Source organism: Aulonocara sp. 'chitande type north' Nkhata Bay, linkage group LG7 (assembly GCF_057382095.1).
Source record: "Aulonocara sp. 'chitande type north' Nkhata Bay isolate Kocher_YH1m ecotype deep benthic linkage group LG7, A_spYH_male_GT1.1, whole genome shotgun sequence".
Classification (NCBI taxonomy): Eukaryota; Metazoa; Chordata; class Actinopteri; order Cichliformes; family Cichlidae; genus Aulonocara; species Aulonocara sp. 'chitande type north' Nkhata Bay.
This window is the reverse complement of record NC_141350.1, coordinates 18174365-18190538: the sequence shown is the minus strand read 5'-3', so window position 1 is coordinate 18190538 and position 16174 is coordinate 18174365. Positions and strand designations below refer to the sequence as shown.

The window sequence follows — 16174 nt, the reverse complement described above, 5'->3', positions numbered from 1 at the left end:
AGTAGTATTTACAGAGCTGGAATATATTGACTCATTACTGCCTGGGTAATTATAATTTGCAGATCAAATAAATCTATCTTGTGGCATTTTCTGTGCTCTCGTGTGGTACCTAAACATGATGGGAGAGCCTTGTATGTGAATTAAGAACTGGGTAAAGGGTCGAGTTGAGGCTCCGGGTGTGTATGTGAATGGATGTCTGTGTGTACGTGTCAGGGCCTCTGCTGAGCAGGACCTTGACTGAGGCCCTGTCTAAGATATCAACCTTCAACCTCCAACTTCAGCAGAGTTGGCATAGGTGCGCATGTGTGTAACTTGTTTTTTTTCTTTTAGTGTTCAGTGACCTGTGACCATGGCTACCAGATGAGAGCTGTAAGGTGTGTGTCGGGGGATTACGGCGACACAGTAGATGACAGAGAGTGCAATGCTGCAGCGATGCCCAGAGACAGTCAGGTAATAAGAAACCTAAGATCGTGCATCGAGTCAAGAGTCAACCATACAGAGTCTTAATTAATAGGTTTTAAGTGGATTTTACCGTAATTTCACCATAATGCGAAATATTTCACAAACAGTTAAGTTTTTTATGGGACTACTCCCTGAAAATATATTGTAATGTGACCTTCAAATATATGAATCCAAAATGCATCCCCCCGCCCGCCCGCCCACACACACACACACACAACGCTCATTACTACTGTAAATCCGGCAAGTGGCACGCACAATTTAGATTACTGATGAGTTTATGTTCCTAAGTCACTTTAAAACAGCATTAAGTAATTTCTGATTACTTCAGAGGAAGTGGAAAAAGCACTAAAAGCATCTGTATTTTATCACCTTTAAAACACTTCTTCTATCTGAACAACCACCAGAAATGAAGCAGTGCCAGCAACACTCTTGTCAGAGCTACAAATGAATGTTAATATATCAGCATTAAGTCCAACATTAACCTTCCTGTTTTGGCTTTACCAGCTCCCAATGGGGAGACTAGCACTTTAAATTGCTAAACGCTTTATTATGTTCCCCATCTACTTGCCAGCTGATTGTGGTTTGGTGCTGGTCAGGTAACACAAGTGTAAAGTGGGTTTATCAGAGCCTTTTGAGTGAAAACAGCTGCCTGCTGTGGCTGGAAAGAAGGTTGGCAAGAGTGATGGAACTGATCTAAACACTGCAGCTGTGGGTCAACAGTGAGCTAAAAGTTGTGGTAAGGCTCGATATGGCAGATTATTTTTTAAGATATAGACATGGACAAGTGCCGCTTTAAATCTTACTGGATTTAGCTTGAAAACTAATCTAATGGTGTTTTGTTTGGCTTCCAAACAAGCTGAGGTCATAAATTCTGCTCAAAGGTACCCTCCCTTTACTCAGATTTTAGATGCATATAAAGAAACTAGAATTTAGGTAGAGCCTTTTAGTGTCAATCTTGGAACATGCATAGTTCTGCAGAATGAAGGGGAAACATACAGGTAACACTGACTTAAAAAATCTTTTTGATGTCCATTGACAATGATGGACACTCAAGGCATTTGACTGATCTTAAAGTTTATAGATAAGTGATCGTTTCTAGGTGTTTGATTTCAGGTTGTCTTCAACAGTACTACGTTTTAGGGTTCTAGGGCTTAGAAAGGTGCAATGATATATTTTTGGGGTATATTAATAACCATATTTTGCCCCAATTTGTTTAATTTACCCTATTCCTTTAAGACAACTTAAGATCCTTGCATATTTGCTTATTAGCTCATCACAGGGCAGTTTGTTACAATGTTTGTCATTGAAGGACTGTGAGATGCCATCATGCTCACGAGCCTCTCCAGCACAAAGCACTCCTCGTCCAGACAACTCTGCGCAGTTCCTGACTCAGTGGAGATATGGCTCTTGGACTGCGGTAAGGAAATAACTTGAGGTTGGTGGATCTGTTAGAGCATAATCTTTGTACTGTTTTGTTCATCACTGTGTGTGTAGATCGAGTGAAAGTAGGACTGTAGGCCTCTGACAAAGAATGAAAAATAAGAATATTGATGGAGCAATTTGTGTGCGGTTTGTGCGTGTGTGTCTCAACCACACTCAAGTCATGTTATGTGTTTACGAATATTAGGTTGACATATTCAACATCACTGTATATCCCAACATTCCTCTAGAAAGTACATACTGCACATAACTACAATCCTCTGTTTTACCCTCTGCTGTAACTACACACTCACACAGACATACAATATGCAGACACGTGCAGGCTCCAGTGTCTTGGCAAAGAGGTCCCTCCGCCTTTCTAATACTTTGCATTGTTATTCGGAGCAAATGGAAACCAGATTTCATCTAAACACGAGTCTTCGGTTTCTGAGATTGAACCCCATCTGTCAATCTGAAAAACCGGTGTGAGCTCACATGTCAGAGGCCAGCGCCAGTACGGTCTTTCAGACACACATGCTCCACATGCACATATATACATGCATGCATTCCCCAAGGAGCAGCATTGCCATCCTCAGTGTGACATTGATATGAAAGCGATATTAATGTTTCTGTTTGAGCTAGAGCTGCTTGATTGCATTAGATATTCATCTCTTCAGAAATGTTTCCATGGTGTCGCGCTGAGATGGCAGGAGTAAACCTTCAGAGCATAATTATGAGCGCTGAGGGAGTTATGTTAGGATACCAGTGACAATGAATTCATTTGTAAGGTGAAGAAGTCACAGTATATACGTTTAAAAAACATAATGAAGTTGCTCCTTTCCTGCATAAAAAAGCCAGGTTATTACTGTAATGAAATTCGGCACCAATACTTTGAACATGGCCAAAAGATCCAGATCAGTGACTTGAATTAGATGAGGTAAAGTTGAACCCTTTATCATAAGCATCATTAAAGAATGGAGAACACGTGAGAGAGCTCTGCTTGTATGTGCATGTCCTCCAGTGCTCCGTGTCCTGTGGCAAGGGAAAGCGGGCTCGTTATGTCAGCTGCCGAGATGTCCACGGAGGAGTGGCAGACGAATCCTACTGCGCCCACCTGCCCCGCCCCGCTGAGTTTGCCACCTGCTTCAGCCCCTGTGGGCAATGGCACGCCGGAGAATGGTCACCTGTAAGTAAAACATCCAGCTGTGTCGAATAGAAACAGATGTTTCCAACAATTTTCAAATCGTGTTGAAACACAATGAGCTGTAAACACTGTTCGTGACGTCACTAAACCAGCATTTGCATGGAGTCAGTGATGAGCTGTAGTTTCTGCATGAATTTGCTTGAGTGAAAAACAAATTCCTTATACTATTTGAACCCAAGTGAGATTTCTTTGATTTACAGTTTATGGTGGGACCAACCTGCCAACTCTATATTGTCTGTTGATTTCTCACTCATCATTTTCCTCTTTGCTCTCTACGTACCACAGCTGGTCGAGGCAGACGGCTGCCTTCTCTGTGCATAGTTTTGTGGGAGGACTTTTCTTGTTAAAAGGGAGTTTCCCATTGTCCCCCCCCCTAATTAGATTACATTTTAATGTCACATAATGTTGATTTCTACTCTTGTTGTATTCATGTTTTTAGTCTCATGGGGGCTTCCCATCAAAAGAACTCACCACGAAATACTGCAAATCTGTTCATGGGAACATCAGTGAAAATAACATTGCTCAAATGTAATTCAGAAAATGGAAAACATCCAACAAAAATGTCATGAGAGAGATAAATAAAAAAAAAAAACCTTGAAATTGATCAAAAGCAAAATTTAAAAAAAGGGTAAGCAGTCATTCACTATCCAGACTTTAGGAGTATATAGAAAATGTTTGGTTACTAGTGTAACCACGGTTCTCTGCTAAGCAATATTCCACAGTGCTCGTGGAAGTGCAGGCATCCCAGAGATTCCTCTGTGTGGTTGATACCCAAGTGATGCCTGAGGGGATGGGTCAACTCACAAGCAGCTGGGCAAGGGCAAGACGCCACCAATGGTTACCTGACAATATTCAGTGGTAGCAGTAATCACTAATGCTCAGCTAGCAATAGCTAAACAAACATAAAACTCAAGCTACTTGATGTGTTACAGTTATGCAACAACCACTACTAGAAGAATATCTCTTGATGTAAATATGTACATCAAATATAACTTAGTAGTTAATCCTTAAACTAGAAATACCCACATTGATGGTCTAACCTTGATGGTTGCATCAGCATAAGATGGATCATTTTGGCTCAGGACCGCTGAGGAGTTCTAGTGATCTTTGTAGGGAAGAAAGCAGGTATGCTTGGTTTGGGGCTGGGGGCTATTATAAAGGGGGTTCTGGGAACCTGTGTGATTGGTGATTGGTCTGTCTTGGTCAGACTAGTAGTGGTGGTGGTAGTGGAGCTTCCGCAATTGGTCACACAAGACGGCGCTTCTCATGGTGCAACACGTAGCGAGGTTTGAAACATTGATTCTTACTTAAGGTATCCAAAAGCCCACATTTTTCTGTCTTATAAAAACATAATATAGTTCTCAGAGCTTTGCAGAACATGCAGTAGATTTTCTTTTTTCCAAGCATTTTTTTCTCATTAAAAATCACAGCTCTTCTATTTCACCTTTGTTTTTAAAACTCTTTGGCTCTCTTCCCACACCTTCCCACAGTGTTCAGTGACTTGTGGTGTAGGAAGAGCCACCAGACAAGTGGTTTGCTCCAACTACCCCCAGCCAGTGGACCAGTCTTTCTGTGACCCGGATGAGAGGCCCGTGACAGAACAGGAGTGTACTGCTGCACCCTGTCCTTCTGTTTACCACCGCCAACGCATTAATGACCAGCCCTACGAATATCCTCAGGATCCAGGACGTCACCCAGGGCACAGCAGCTGGAATGTGCCTTCAGCAGACAACCAATGGAGGACCGGACCTTGGGGCGCAGTATGTTCAGCATGAGATAGTTGAAGAAATAGCAGGGTTCAAATATATTTTGTCAAGGTTCCTTTTAATGCACTTGGAGGGTTATTAATGTCTTTTTTTTTTACATACAGCAAAAGTAAGCTTTCATATTAATGTAGAACCAGCAGTGTATATACAGGCCATGCCTATATAACATGTTGTTGAGAGACCTGTGTGTGTGTGTGTGTGTGTGTGTGTGTGTGTGTGTGTGTGTGTGTGTGTGTGTGTAAGTAAACACATTCTTGCGAACACATCTAGTAGGAGTGAGGTAGCAGATGTTTTCATTTCCCAGGGCAGAAGGCCATACATGGTAAAGGACTTTATGGACAGCTTAAAAGGAATACTGAAGGCTGCAGTGTATACATAGCAAATGTTATATTTCATGTCAGTGTCAGTGACTGGTATTTAGCAATACCAAAAAAACAATATGGTATCAAAAGTGTTGTTTTTGATGGTCCTATTAACAGATTCAAAAGGTAGTGCCTTGATTCCTTGGCTGAAATTAGTTCAGCATTAACAAATCCAAATAGTTTGAGGCAGTTGAGGCTCTTAATATACTTGGCTTTGAATCGCGTTGGCCCAAATTCAGATAGAATGCCATGTTTCATTTCTTCTTTTAATCCTTTTAACCTTGTTTGGTAGTTTTACGTCTGCATAGTGTTTGCATGTGTGGAGGAAGGTCAGTGTAGGTGTGGTTGTCCCTGTTGGTAGTAGTGTTATTGTTAATGTTATATAAAAAGAGCTTTTTACATGCATTTGGCATGAAATTGCTCATGTGTTTCCAACCAGTTATCAGTGTGAAACCAAATGCAGTGTTACATATGGGTCACTTTTACTCAGATTGTCCCTAGTGGCATTATGTATGTACTCTTACACTTCATAAATAATGGGTGCGGTGGAGACTGAAAGTTCTTCTTTAGACTCATGTAAACATGATACTGCTGCAAATAGATTCTATAAAGAGATTTTACATTTGTTTTATGTTAGATGTCAATTCAAGAGCTTGGTAGTCCAATCATTTTGAATTAATCATAATCAATCTGAAAATAATTGCATATTTTGTGTGCTCTCCAGTGTTCCAGCACCTGCGCAGGAGGCTTCCAGAGGCGGGTGGTTGTTTGTCAGGATGCTGATGGACGCAGCAACAACTACTGTGATGAGAGGGTTAAACCTGCTGAGTCCAAGAACTGTGATTCTGGGCCCTGTCCTCTGTGGAACTACGGTGTTTGGGGAGAGGTGAGACCATATTTATAGTTAGAAGTGCAGTTCGCTCATCTCTTTTGTTTTCCATCGACCATTTATGCGATCCCCATTTTTGTTTGTGTATTTTTTATCACACAAACAGGGACTTGGTCTAAAAATCTGGTAGTCATGTCTCTGTAAGTCAAAGCAAACTGATCTGGAATCGGAAAAACAGAACATTTTGTTTGCTGTTCCCCTCAGTGCACCCAAACTTGTGGTGGAGGGAGGAGAACTCGCCTGGTGGTATGTCAAAGGCCCAATGGACAGAGGCTCAATGACTACAATTGTGACATCCTAGACAAGCCACCTGACATGGAGCAGTGCAACTTGCAGTCCTGCCCAGGCTCTGCCTCCTGGCACCGTGACCCATGGAAGCCGGTATGATAGTACTAACTAATTTAACTTCAGTGGTTATTCTTCCTCAAGAAAGGTGTGTGCTGCATTTACTTCAGATCTGCGTTCTTAGTGTGTTTTCAGCCTGAAACTATCAAAGGTTCTGAAGCAAGAGCTGGGTTATCTCGCACCACTGTTGCCTACCCAGCTCGAGCCCACCCAGATGGGCCCTGCAGTGGCATGGGGCTGATTACAAGTTAAAAAAAAGAGGAAAAACATACCCAAAACAATGCTGCTCCACTTAGGGAATCATTAAAAACACATGGATCCCATTTATGAGCCAAGGCTCCAAATTAAAACATATAAATCAGGACAGTGCTGTCTAACAATGCCATATATTTCTAACTCCAGAAAATATTTATTTTATACATGAGGCGTGAAGTAAATGATTTATGTTGTTATTGCTGTCTTCACCCTGTGCCCAAAGTACACAAGTGTATATTTGTGTATAAGAGTTAATATTATGACCTTTATTGAACAGCAACAACAACGACTTTCAGTGCATTTTGTAGATGTTTTTTTGTACAGTATGATGATATTTTGCAAGGAGCTGGTTATATTTAATATTTCGCTGGTGCTCTTGGTCAAACTTCTCTTGTCTCTCAATGAATAATGACATTTTGTACAGAGGAAAATATTTTCCATCATTTGTTTTGACTTACATTTTAATGCATCTCTGTTGGGTTAAACTGAAAATATATGCAGTAACGTTTAAGGGAAAAGAGAGAATTTCACAAAAGACGTAAAAAGTCGTTTTGAAATTATATTTAAAACCTAAAAAAAAAATGCAAAGTTTTTCAACAAGAGGCATTATAGTAAAGGTTGTTTAATATATGATGTAATGTATGTCACACGGGAGAATTCCATACTTTCCAACAGCTTTCAAAGACGTGTCCCAGTTCTCACTGTGTATACTTCATCTTCCAGTTAGAAGGGGATACGTCATCATAATAAGGTGCTAATAACTTAATTTTAAATATTGATGACTTAGCGATATTGTGAAGATTGAATTTTTATCATATTTCCAGGCTTAGAAATAATTTATTTATTCTGTTTCTGGTTGATAGCATCAGTTCAGCTTAGTCAGTGTGCAGTAAATCAAAACCATTGAGAAGTTCATTATTATTGTTGATCAAAGAAAGCACGCAGATACCTCCTTTGTGTAAAATTACAGTCGATTGTTGTTTCTCTTTCATCCTTTGGCCAGTTTTATTTCTGAAGGATTTCGTTCAAATGAATCATATTTATTTGTTTACAGTGTATTATTAATTGTTGCAGCTTTAATATTTTGTTGCAGTTTAGACTTGTGTAATGCTTCACTTGAATTATTTGACATTTTTCACACGTCTGCCAAATAATTCTGCATTTGGAGGGTTATTAATGTCTTTTTTTTTTACGTACAAAAAAAGTAAGCGAAGTATGCAAAGACCAAATTCTGCTTTGGTCTTTGCATTCACTCTGCTACACTGAGAGGCAACATGTTCAAAGAGCCACATCATTTCCAAATTCGGCTGTCAGGTGAAAAGTATGTTCTATATTAGCATGAAGACTAAATATTATTTCAGAAATATGTTTGCTGCTCTTATTGTTCTAATCTTTAAAGAGCAACTAAACACCCGAACCTTGAAGCCATTTTTTCTTTAACATTTCATCTTTCGTTAGTAATGTTGAAGTGAAGGCGTGTTTGTGTCATTACAGGTGCAACTAGGCACACATTCAACCTTAATATGGATGAAAGACTTGAAATGTTTAACTCAGTAAAAGACAGCTCTTCGGTCAAGTATTAGTAACGTAAACTGTGAACACTTTGTAACTTATCCAGGTAAACACAGAGCATTTGCCATATACAGTCTGAGTATGTGTTGGACTTACACACCGTGCAGGGATTGAATCTATATTTGCAGAGTCAGGCTTCCACTAATGCTTAATTACCAGTTATACACTGTGACATGTGTAAATCCTCCGAGTTACATTTGGATTAAGCCAAAAAATTATCATGACAAATATTTCAGGTGAAGTGTTGCAGCTTGGTCTCTGTTTATGTTGGTATCCTTCCCAGTGGAGGAGGATCGCAGTCTGCCTCTTTTTGTGGGTTCTTTTATTTTTTTGCTTCTCTCCCTGCGTATTTGTGTGACGACTTTCCACTACAACCGAGACTCCTCACCCATGGCAGTTTCACTCCCAGTCGTTTTATTAAAGTCTGTGGTGCAAAGTTGCACAAACCCAAAGGGCCAACTCTGCTTTATTTTGCATATTTTGGTACGTTGTTGTGCTTGTTGCTATTTATTTCATTCACATGCGAAATATATAAATATGTTAAATTAGCTGTTTCCAACTGTAAAGAACATTAAAGAAACATAACTGTGAAATTTGTGTTGTTTCTCACTGTAATGTTTTATTGACAAACAAACAACAACAAAAAAATAACACTGGACTTTAGTGAATGTCATAAAGCCAAAATGTTGCACGAGGAACAGCAAGACAGAAAAAAACACGTTGCTTTGCAAGGGGTAAGGTAAATAACAACTGACTTTAAAAAGAGTTTGTTTTCATGTGCACTGACTTTTTATATACAGTACATTTATATGCTCTACATACTGTGTACATGCAATACACATACAGTTTATGTACAAAGTTAACGTACAGCACCCCATAGAAAAGATGTGATCTGTGGGCCATTAGGGGTATTTTGGTATTTGACCCTCAATTTGACTTTACTGTTTTGTTTTTCAGTAATACTTTAAATAATTTAATCTTTGGGGGGAAAACTTAAACTCTGATTCTATAGTATCTATAGTGTTTCACATACCATGGCACATTGCAGTGTAATAACACTCCAGGCCCTTTTCCTTTTATGTGTTTTAACATTTTCTTCTCTAATCTCTTTGGAGAAAAACATGCAGAGTCCAAATTAAACCTTAGCGCTGGGTGGCACATCTGTTTACCATTGTATTAATAGTGCTCTCTGTAATGCATTTGGCTGGAGACAGTGTAATGTTATCTTTTTTCTTTTTTTAAACCGCAACAATAATTGGTATTAATTTTTTCTGGCAAGTCTTGTTTAGTTTTTGGAGAAAGGAGTAGAAATTCTGAAAAAAAAACCCCAAACACTGTTTGCAAAATGCAGGCAATTATAATCTTTGAAGTACTGTCAAACTCTATATTTAAATTAGTATTTCAACAAAGGCTTCAAATAACCCACAATATGCCAGAATTACTTATTTACTTCTTTCTTTAAAAGTAAACGATTATTTTAACTATTGACCTACAAAGCACCAATGTACACAACACAATAATCATTGAGTCTTTTTCTATTCAAAATTACAATTACCTATTCATCTTCTGTAATGCATAAACTCTCATATAATTTAGGAATTCACAATGATTTGAGAGGCTCAAAACGCACTTATTGTTCATACAAACAAACCTTTTTTGTTCAGGTGAAATAGGAGACGCTTAGAGGCCAGATAGAGATCAAGCAGCATGGTGGGGAGGTGGGGGGCAGGCAGTTGTTTTAATGAACATTTCCAATATTGCTCATGGCTTTGGATTTATCTTACCTTATGTAAAAGCATCTTACCTTTGTAGTATATACCAAATCTTCTTTTTTTTTATAATTTTGAACCATCAGCAGTAGTGTATATGTTAGTTGTTATATGTTACATAAATCAAATATATTCAAACGTATCCCGCCTTTTTTTCTGTCAAAACATTTCATAAGAGACTGTATTATTAAAATCCTTGTAATCTTGCAGAGACACCCTTAAATGCCATCCATTCTAATCAAGCCCTCTCAATATATTTAAACCAACAACAACAATCCTGGAAATAAACCTGAGTACATACTACCATCTTGGAAATATTCATAAATGAGCTCTGCCTCTCTCGCTCTCTGCCTCTCGATTTATAAAATGTTTACACCCTTAAACTGACTTTTCAAAACTCACCTTTTCAGACTGAGACTTAATCTTAGACACTAATCTTGCTTGTTGTGCCCTTGATTTCATTTTTGTTTTCCTTTTTGGCACCTTCTACATATTAAAAAACATATCTTGATAAATTCAACTGTTTACTTGCTTCTTCACTGACTGATTGACTGACTTAAGTGTCTTTCCATCAATCTGTTGTAAGTAACCAGAAAGGTCTGACTGATCAGTTACTGTTAAAGTCATATTCATTTTCCCAATACACGCCATCAGAGAGTATTTTAAAAAGAGAAAAAGACACAAAACAATTACCACATTTATTGCACAGGTTCCGGATTATAGGCACACAGTTCAACATAAACTTTTAGGAACATAAATATCATTAGCTAATGGTAATTACCTTAAAAGCAATCTTGATGTCAGCTGGGTGTAAGGACCAGTGATACGGCTGTGTTGCACCACTTATGTGATTTATGCCTGTTTGTTGTTAACAAAAACATACCACTTCCCGTCGAGTGTGGGTTTCCCATGGAGGGGGGATCACAGTAAAGCGTCTGCACGCTAATCATGCTGCTTCAAATGAAATCCACATGTAGAGCTTTGACATACTTGACTCCAGTTTGAGGGCAACAGGGGGGGAAACATCAAACCTGTCACTTTGGGGGCAGTTGTTTGTGACATCATCAGCCTTGTGATTCCTTATGCTGCCCGTGTGCTAGTTGAGTTTAGGTTATTAGAGCAGCGGCTTCCTGGTGCTTCTCACTAGAACAATCATTGCTGTGTGTGCTAAATTGGTAAAAGACTTTAACATAAAGGATCAATCCCTGGGGCTTACACATTTTGGCAAACCGCTAAGATTTAGGTGGCACTGATGCCGTGAGATGATATCAGAAGCTATCTTTGCAGGTTGCTGCACAAGTATCGTCATGATCTAGTTTAGTTTAATGATAGTTAGGAGAAGTCTATTAATGCCGCTCCTGCTGAAGCACAGTGAGTGTGTGAAAGCTACTGAAAGAAAATAAAGTGCCCATTTAGTGAGCGTAGCTGTTGTGGGTGATCCAGCTTGGGAGCTGATGCAGTGAGATGAACAGAGAGGAGACAGGGATTGAAGGTCTCTGGAAGCATTTGATTTGGTCTTCTCCGGGCTGGCTGAATGGCAGAGAACATGATCGTGTTTTCACACAGGTACAAAACATCTGCTTTTTCGCATTCCTTTAAGTGAAGCACTGTGAAGTGTTTTTAAACCCACAGGAGTTACTTCATAGACTCCACTTACATGAAAAGTCCTCTCACATGAGGCTACCACCACAGACTTAATGGGGCCTGTTCATGTTTGGGCATGTCGATGCTATCAAGTGATGAAGTGAAATGGACTGTTTCCCCTCTTGTGGGTGCGATAATGATTGACACTGTCTTCTAGGTCAGTTTCAGTAACAGAGCAAATAGCGCTTTGTTTCAACTTTTAGCTAAAATAAAAACCTTAATATATCACCACCTGGTAGTTCTGTTTCTTTTTGAAGTTATAAAGGATGTTAATTCCACCTCACCACATGACCCCTGCATGATGCATTTGGATTGACGGAGGAACTCTGAGACCTGACTATTATCTGTTCTCCGTCATTGTTGTTATTTACTTTCTGTCTTGATTCCTATTGTATTTTTCCTCTGGTGGAAAAATTTTCCTTTGCTAAGAATTGATACCGTCCTTGGACTTGGACTAAAATGAGGTACAGTGTTGGAGAGCTACAAAACAAAAAGAAAATGATGGTGAAAGAGAGGAAAACAATTTATAAGGTAAACAAGGCAATCTCCACACAAAGGCTAAAAACAAAACTGAATACCACTTTGAAAATATGCATTAAGTGTAAGATTCCTTTGCATCAGTTCCTTGTACATTTCTTTTTCCTAGAAAAAATTGAAAGGTTCAGATCTTTCTCTTCTCTGAGCTTTTCCATACGTTGCTGTTTGTAAAAAGAAAAGCAGCTGCGTAACATTTAGCAGGAAGAGGAAGTTTGACTTGGCTGCCCCGTGTCACAGGTCACTACTTTATGACTAACTGATCTGCTGTTTGTGTTTTTCCAAGTTGTGCCATCAAGAATTTGCTTTATTCTTATGTTTATATGACTACTCTTCATTTTTGGCTGTGTTCATTATAGCGCTCATTGCAGGATGTTTAACAAGCTCATTGAGAAATGTCTCGGTGGAATCTTTAGAGTTGGAAAAATTTGACTGGATAGTCCATTTTTTTCCTTATGTCACTTGTTATATTCTTTCTGAGTGGTGTTGACTTGAAAAGCAAACTGTGTTGGAGACTGTTGTACATGCCGCTCAACCTGCTGTTTATTTAACACTTTATGGCAAGTTCATACTTACACGTTTAGGTCAGAATGTGCTTAGTTTTAGCCATTTGGAAGTTCAATGTGGATCTTGTGTTAAAACGTCTGTGAAAAACTGGATAGACAGAAATTATTTCCACATTATAAAGTCAACTACATCCATAAATGAATAATATGACAAAATCAACTTCCATCATTTCAAATTCATCACTTGTTAGGTCAATATATTGAACTGCATCCTGATCTTCATATACTGTATGTGCATTGTCATTGTTCTTATTTCAAAGCATCTTATAAACTTGGTTGGAGTTGGATATTCAGTATAAATCAATGAAACTAGGATGAAGAAGTCTGATTGGGTGTTTTAGCCTGTTGGATAGAAAAGATCTATGACTCTTGACATTCTTTTGCCCCATGACGCCACTCTTACCAGCTGTTCCCATGTTGATAACATGTGTTGTTTTGGCTTCTGTCTCTGAAACCTCCCTGCAAAACAAGACCATGGACAGAAAAGCCTGAATGTTCTGTGACACCACGTCTTCCTCTTCTCCTTATCTGAACTTGATGTGTTCAGCTGCATGCCAAGAACATAGTTACTCAAGACATGTCGCTATGTCAACTATGTCAGCGTTTGGTTAGTTCCCACCTATTAAACTCCTACCAGATTAAGACTCTGCTGGGTTAGCATGGTTAATGAGGACAAGTCAACTTTGCTCAACTGAGTGATATTTTATCACTCAGCCTTGACAACATGTGCTTGAGAGTATGATTCCACACGCTGTTCTTCCTCCAGGTCAGCACTGAGCTCCTTTGAAGACTGTATGCAACTACAGTTTGCCATATGCTTGGTATTACCATCCCCTTGCATTGCGAGCATGCTGCAACGTGATTGGAATGCAACCATGGTCCTCACATTTTAAGATGTGTACTCAGTTAGAACCACTTACTGTAGTCAATATACAACACCATAATTGTCCCTGTCCCACTATTAGGATTTATATCTACAAAGCTATTTTAAACGCGAAAGATATACTTTTTTGTCCTATGATCCAGTTTGTTTTAATTAAAAAAAAAAGCTACTATGATGATATATTACACTAAGAAAAAAGATGAAATTCTGGGATAAACCAGCATGCAGATGGATTTAGGAGGAGGTACATAATATTTTTCAGTTCCAACATAAAACAAACCTGAATTCTGCTTTTATTGCCAAACAAAACCTCTTCATCCCATAATTATAGTTCAAGCAGCAGTAAATGTTTGCTGCTTAAGGCCATGATGACAAACTAGTCTGTCTGAACGAGGTGGTTACTTGGTTTTGTGGAATATTCTTTCCTCTCCACAAGGTACTGCAAGGTCATATCCATTTATTAGCAGTGTGACACATTTTTAAACTACAGTCAAGGTTCCCTGGGGCGTTTTAACAATTTCCATGTGTTCTGTTGGCTTACCTGTTTAGATTAAAGCAGTGGGTTGGGTCATCTCGAGGTTTCTGCCTGCCAGTCCTAGACAAAGGCATTGATGCACAAAAAGGTATCTGATATCAGTTTGATTATCCAGTTGGAGCATCCATATGAGATCATAGTGTTCACTTAATCAAAATCAGAGGTCTGTATTTTGTAGTTTTGTAGCATGCAAAAAAGGAGAAAAATGGCATGAATTAGCTGGGTTTGGTTTAGCACTCAATTATGCGATTTGTGGTAGAACTGTGAATCTTGATCAACTCAAAAAGGCTGCTTTAGAGCCACTAAGCAAAATAATGAAAAGCTGCCTCTTTGTTACATGTGGCTGTAAATATTAATTATGTCTTCCTCTGGAGAAGTTTTGTTCTGCATGGGGAAAAAAAAAGAAAACTTGTTTGACAAAAGCTGTTTTATTTGGCTGATTTCCAGCTGCCAAATCTAAAGCTGTTGAGTCGTTCCATTTTAGAGTAATCCACATCGTGCCTAAATGAACCTCACTGGATTACAGTGGGCTTAGCCCGCCAAATCATCTGAAATTAATTGCTGGGACAACGTGGGAGGGTTTAATTTCCCTCCCGTGTGACCTGTTGATTTATACGTTTCTCCCAAGGAACTGTGAACCTGTATTCAAAACTGCTACACCTTAGCACACCTGAATAGTACTAGAAGTTCAACACAACTAATAAAACATACAGTACATACGTGGAGGTTCAGATGAAACAATTTTTCATTAGTAAAATACACTAAAAACTAACATAAGTATGTGTGTTGATCAATTTTCCACCAAGAAAATAAAAAAACAGACATATTTTAAGTTTGACACTGTACAAATGCAGGACATAAAAGACAAGCAGCAGGCTGATTGATAGGGAAAATGGTCTTACCTGAGTGGGTGCTGGTGAGTGAAGCAACCCAGCTGTAGATCGCTGAATCAGAGGTCCCTGAGTCCTTGCCCTCCTCTTGCTCTCAGAGGTGAAACTGTCTTCTGGTCCCACGCGCTGTGCCAGCTCTCTGTGCTCTGTGTTATCGGCCATGATTAAGTAATGGCTGACAGATGAGGCTGGCAGGGTTGCGGGAGGAGCGCGATGCCATATAATGTCTTTTCTTCCACTGTTAAAACGCAGATACAGTTCAGCTGGGGGAGCGTAGCTCGTATGGCTGTGATTTCCTTTTTTTCCCTACCCCTTTTTTTTTTTGCCTTTCTCTTTCTTCCTGCTTCTTTTACAAGAATGAGGAGGGGCCAGCCCCACTCCTCATCTCCCCCCCCTCCAACTTGTTTGCCTCTCTCTGCTCTTGTCTGAGGTAAAGGAGAGTCCTGTTTTGCTTTTTGAGTGAGCGTGCAGCAGGTATGTGAATCTGCCGTGCTTGGGGACTAGTCACTCAGGCTCTGGCCCTTGGCTTTGATGTCATCTGTCAGCTGAGCGGGCCCTGTGTTTAAAATGCCTTGATAATTACAATGTGTATGATGCGTGTGTGTGCAGTGTCAACCGCTACCCGCACCATACTTACCAAGAAAAGGCAGGATGAGGTGGCTTTGTTGAAAGGCTTTGAATGGAGCATATGATTATTAGATTGTTTAAACAGGAAACCATTCCTCTACCTCCCAGAATGTGAAGAAAAACACAAACTCCACATCTGCAAAGCCCATAGGTCACCACCTCTGAGTTATGCAATAATCTGAGATCATAATTAGAGGACAGTAGAATATAATGTTCATTATCTGGACTGGAAAAAATGCTCAGGCAAAATCTCATCTGGTGTGTTCGATTCTAGCATCTCATTTATTCAGAGTGGCCTTGTATACAGGCACTCACTCAGCAAGCAGAAATAGGCACCTTAATTGCTGTCTGTAACATCTCAGGCAAAGGCCGTTTCAGATCTTTTTATTGGTGTGTCTGGTTTTTATTCTTCATGCCTTTTTTTGTGTCCTCTTGCCTCATTGTCTAGATTT

General features: G+C 39.4%; 1 protein-coding gene and 1 long non-coding RNA gene across 3 annotated transcripts in view; one reads left to right on the top strand and one right to left on the bottom strand.

Annotated features, from left to right (window-relative positions):
• The window catches only part of LOC147324971 (A disintegrin and metalloproteinase with thrombospondin motifs 20), a 77962-nt gene that overhangs the window by 49287 nt on the left and 12501 nt on the right, over nt 1-16174 (top strand). The window contains exons 23-28 of the mRNA XM_086299201.1: nt 331-450; nt 1772-1879; nt 2903-3067; nt 4576-4845; nt 5938-6099; nt 6307-6483. Coding sequence (XP_086155327.1) covers nt 331-450; nt 1772-1879; nt 2903-3067; nt 4576-4845; nt 5938-6099; nt 6307-6483 — 1002 coding nt within the window. The remainder of the gene's footprint in view (nt 1-330; nt 451-1771; nt 1880-2902; nt 3068-4575; nt 4846-5937; nt 6100-6306; nt 6484-16174) is intronic.
• LOC147324972 (uncharacterized) lies at nt 10728-15396 on the bottom strand. Of its 2 annotated transcripts, XR_015130251.1 has the most exons (4): nt 15108-15396; nt 14212-14265; nt 13191-13246; nt 10728-12875 (listed from the first exon to the last, which is right to left on the bottom strand). It is a non-coding gene; the product is annotated as an uncharacterized LOC147324972 (long non-coding RNA). The 2 variants fall into 2 exon arrangements; XR_015130250.1 differs by having other exon boundaries at nt 10728-13246.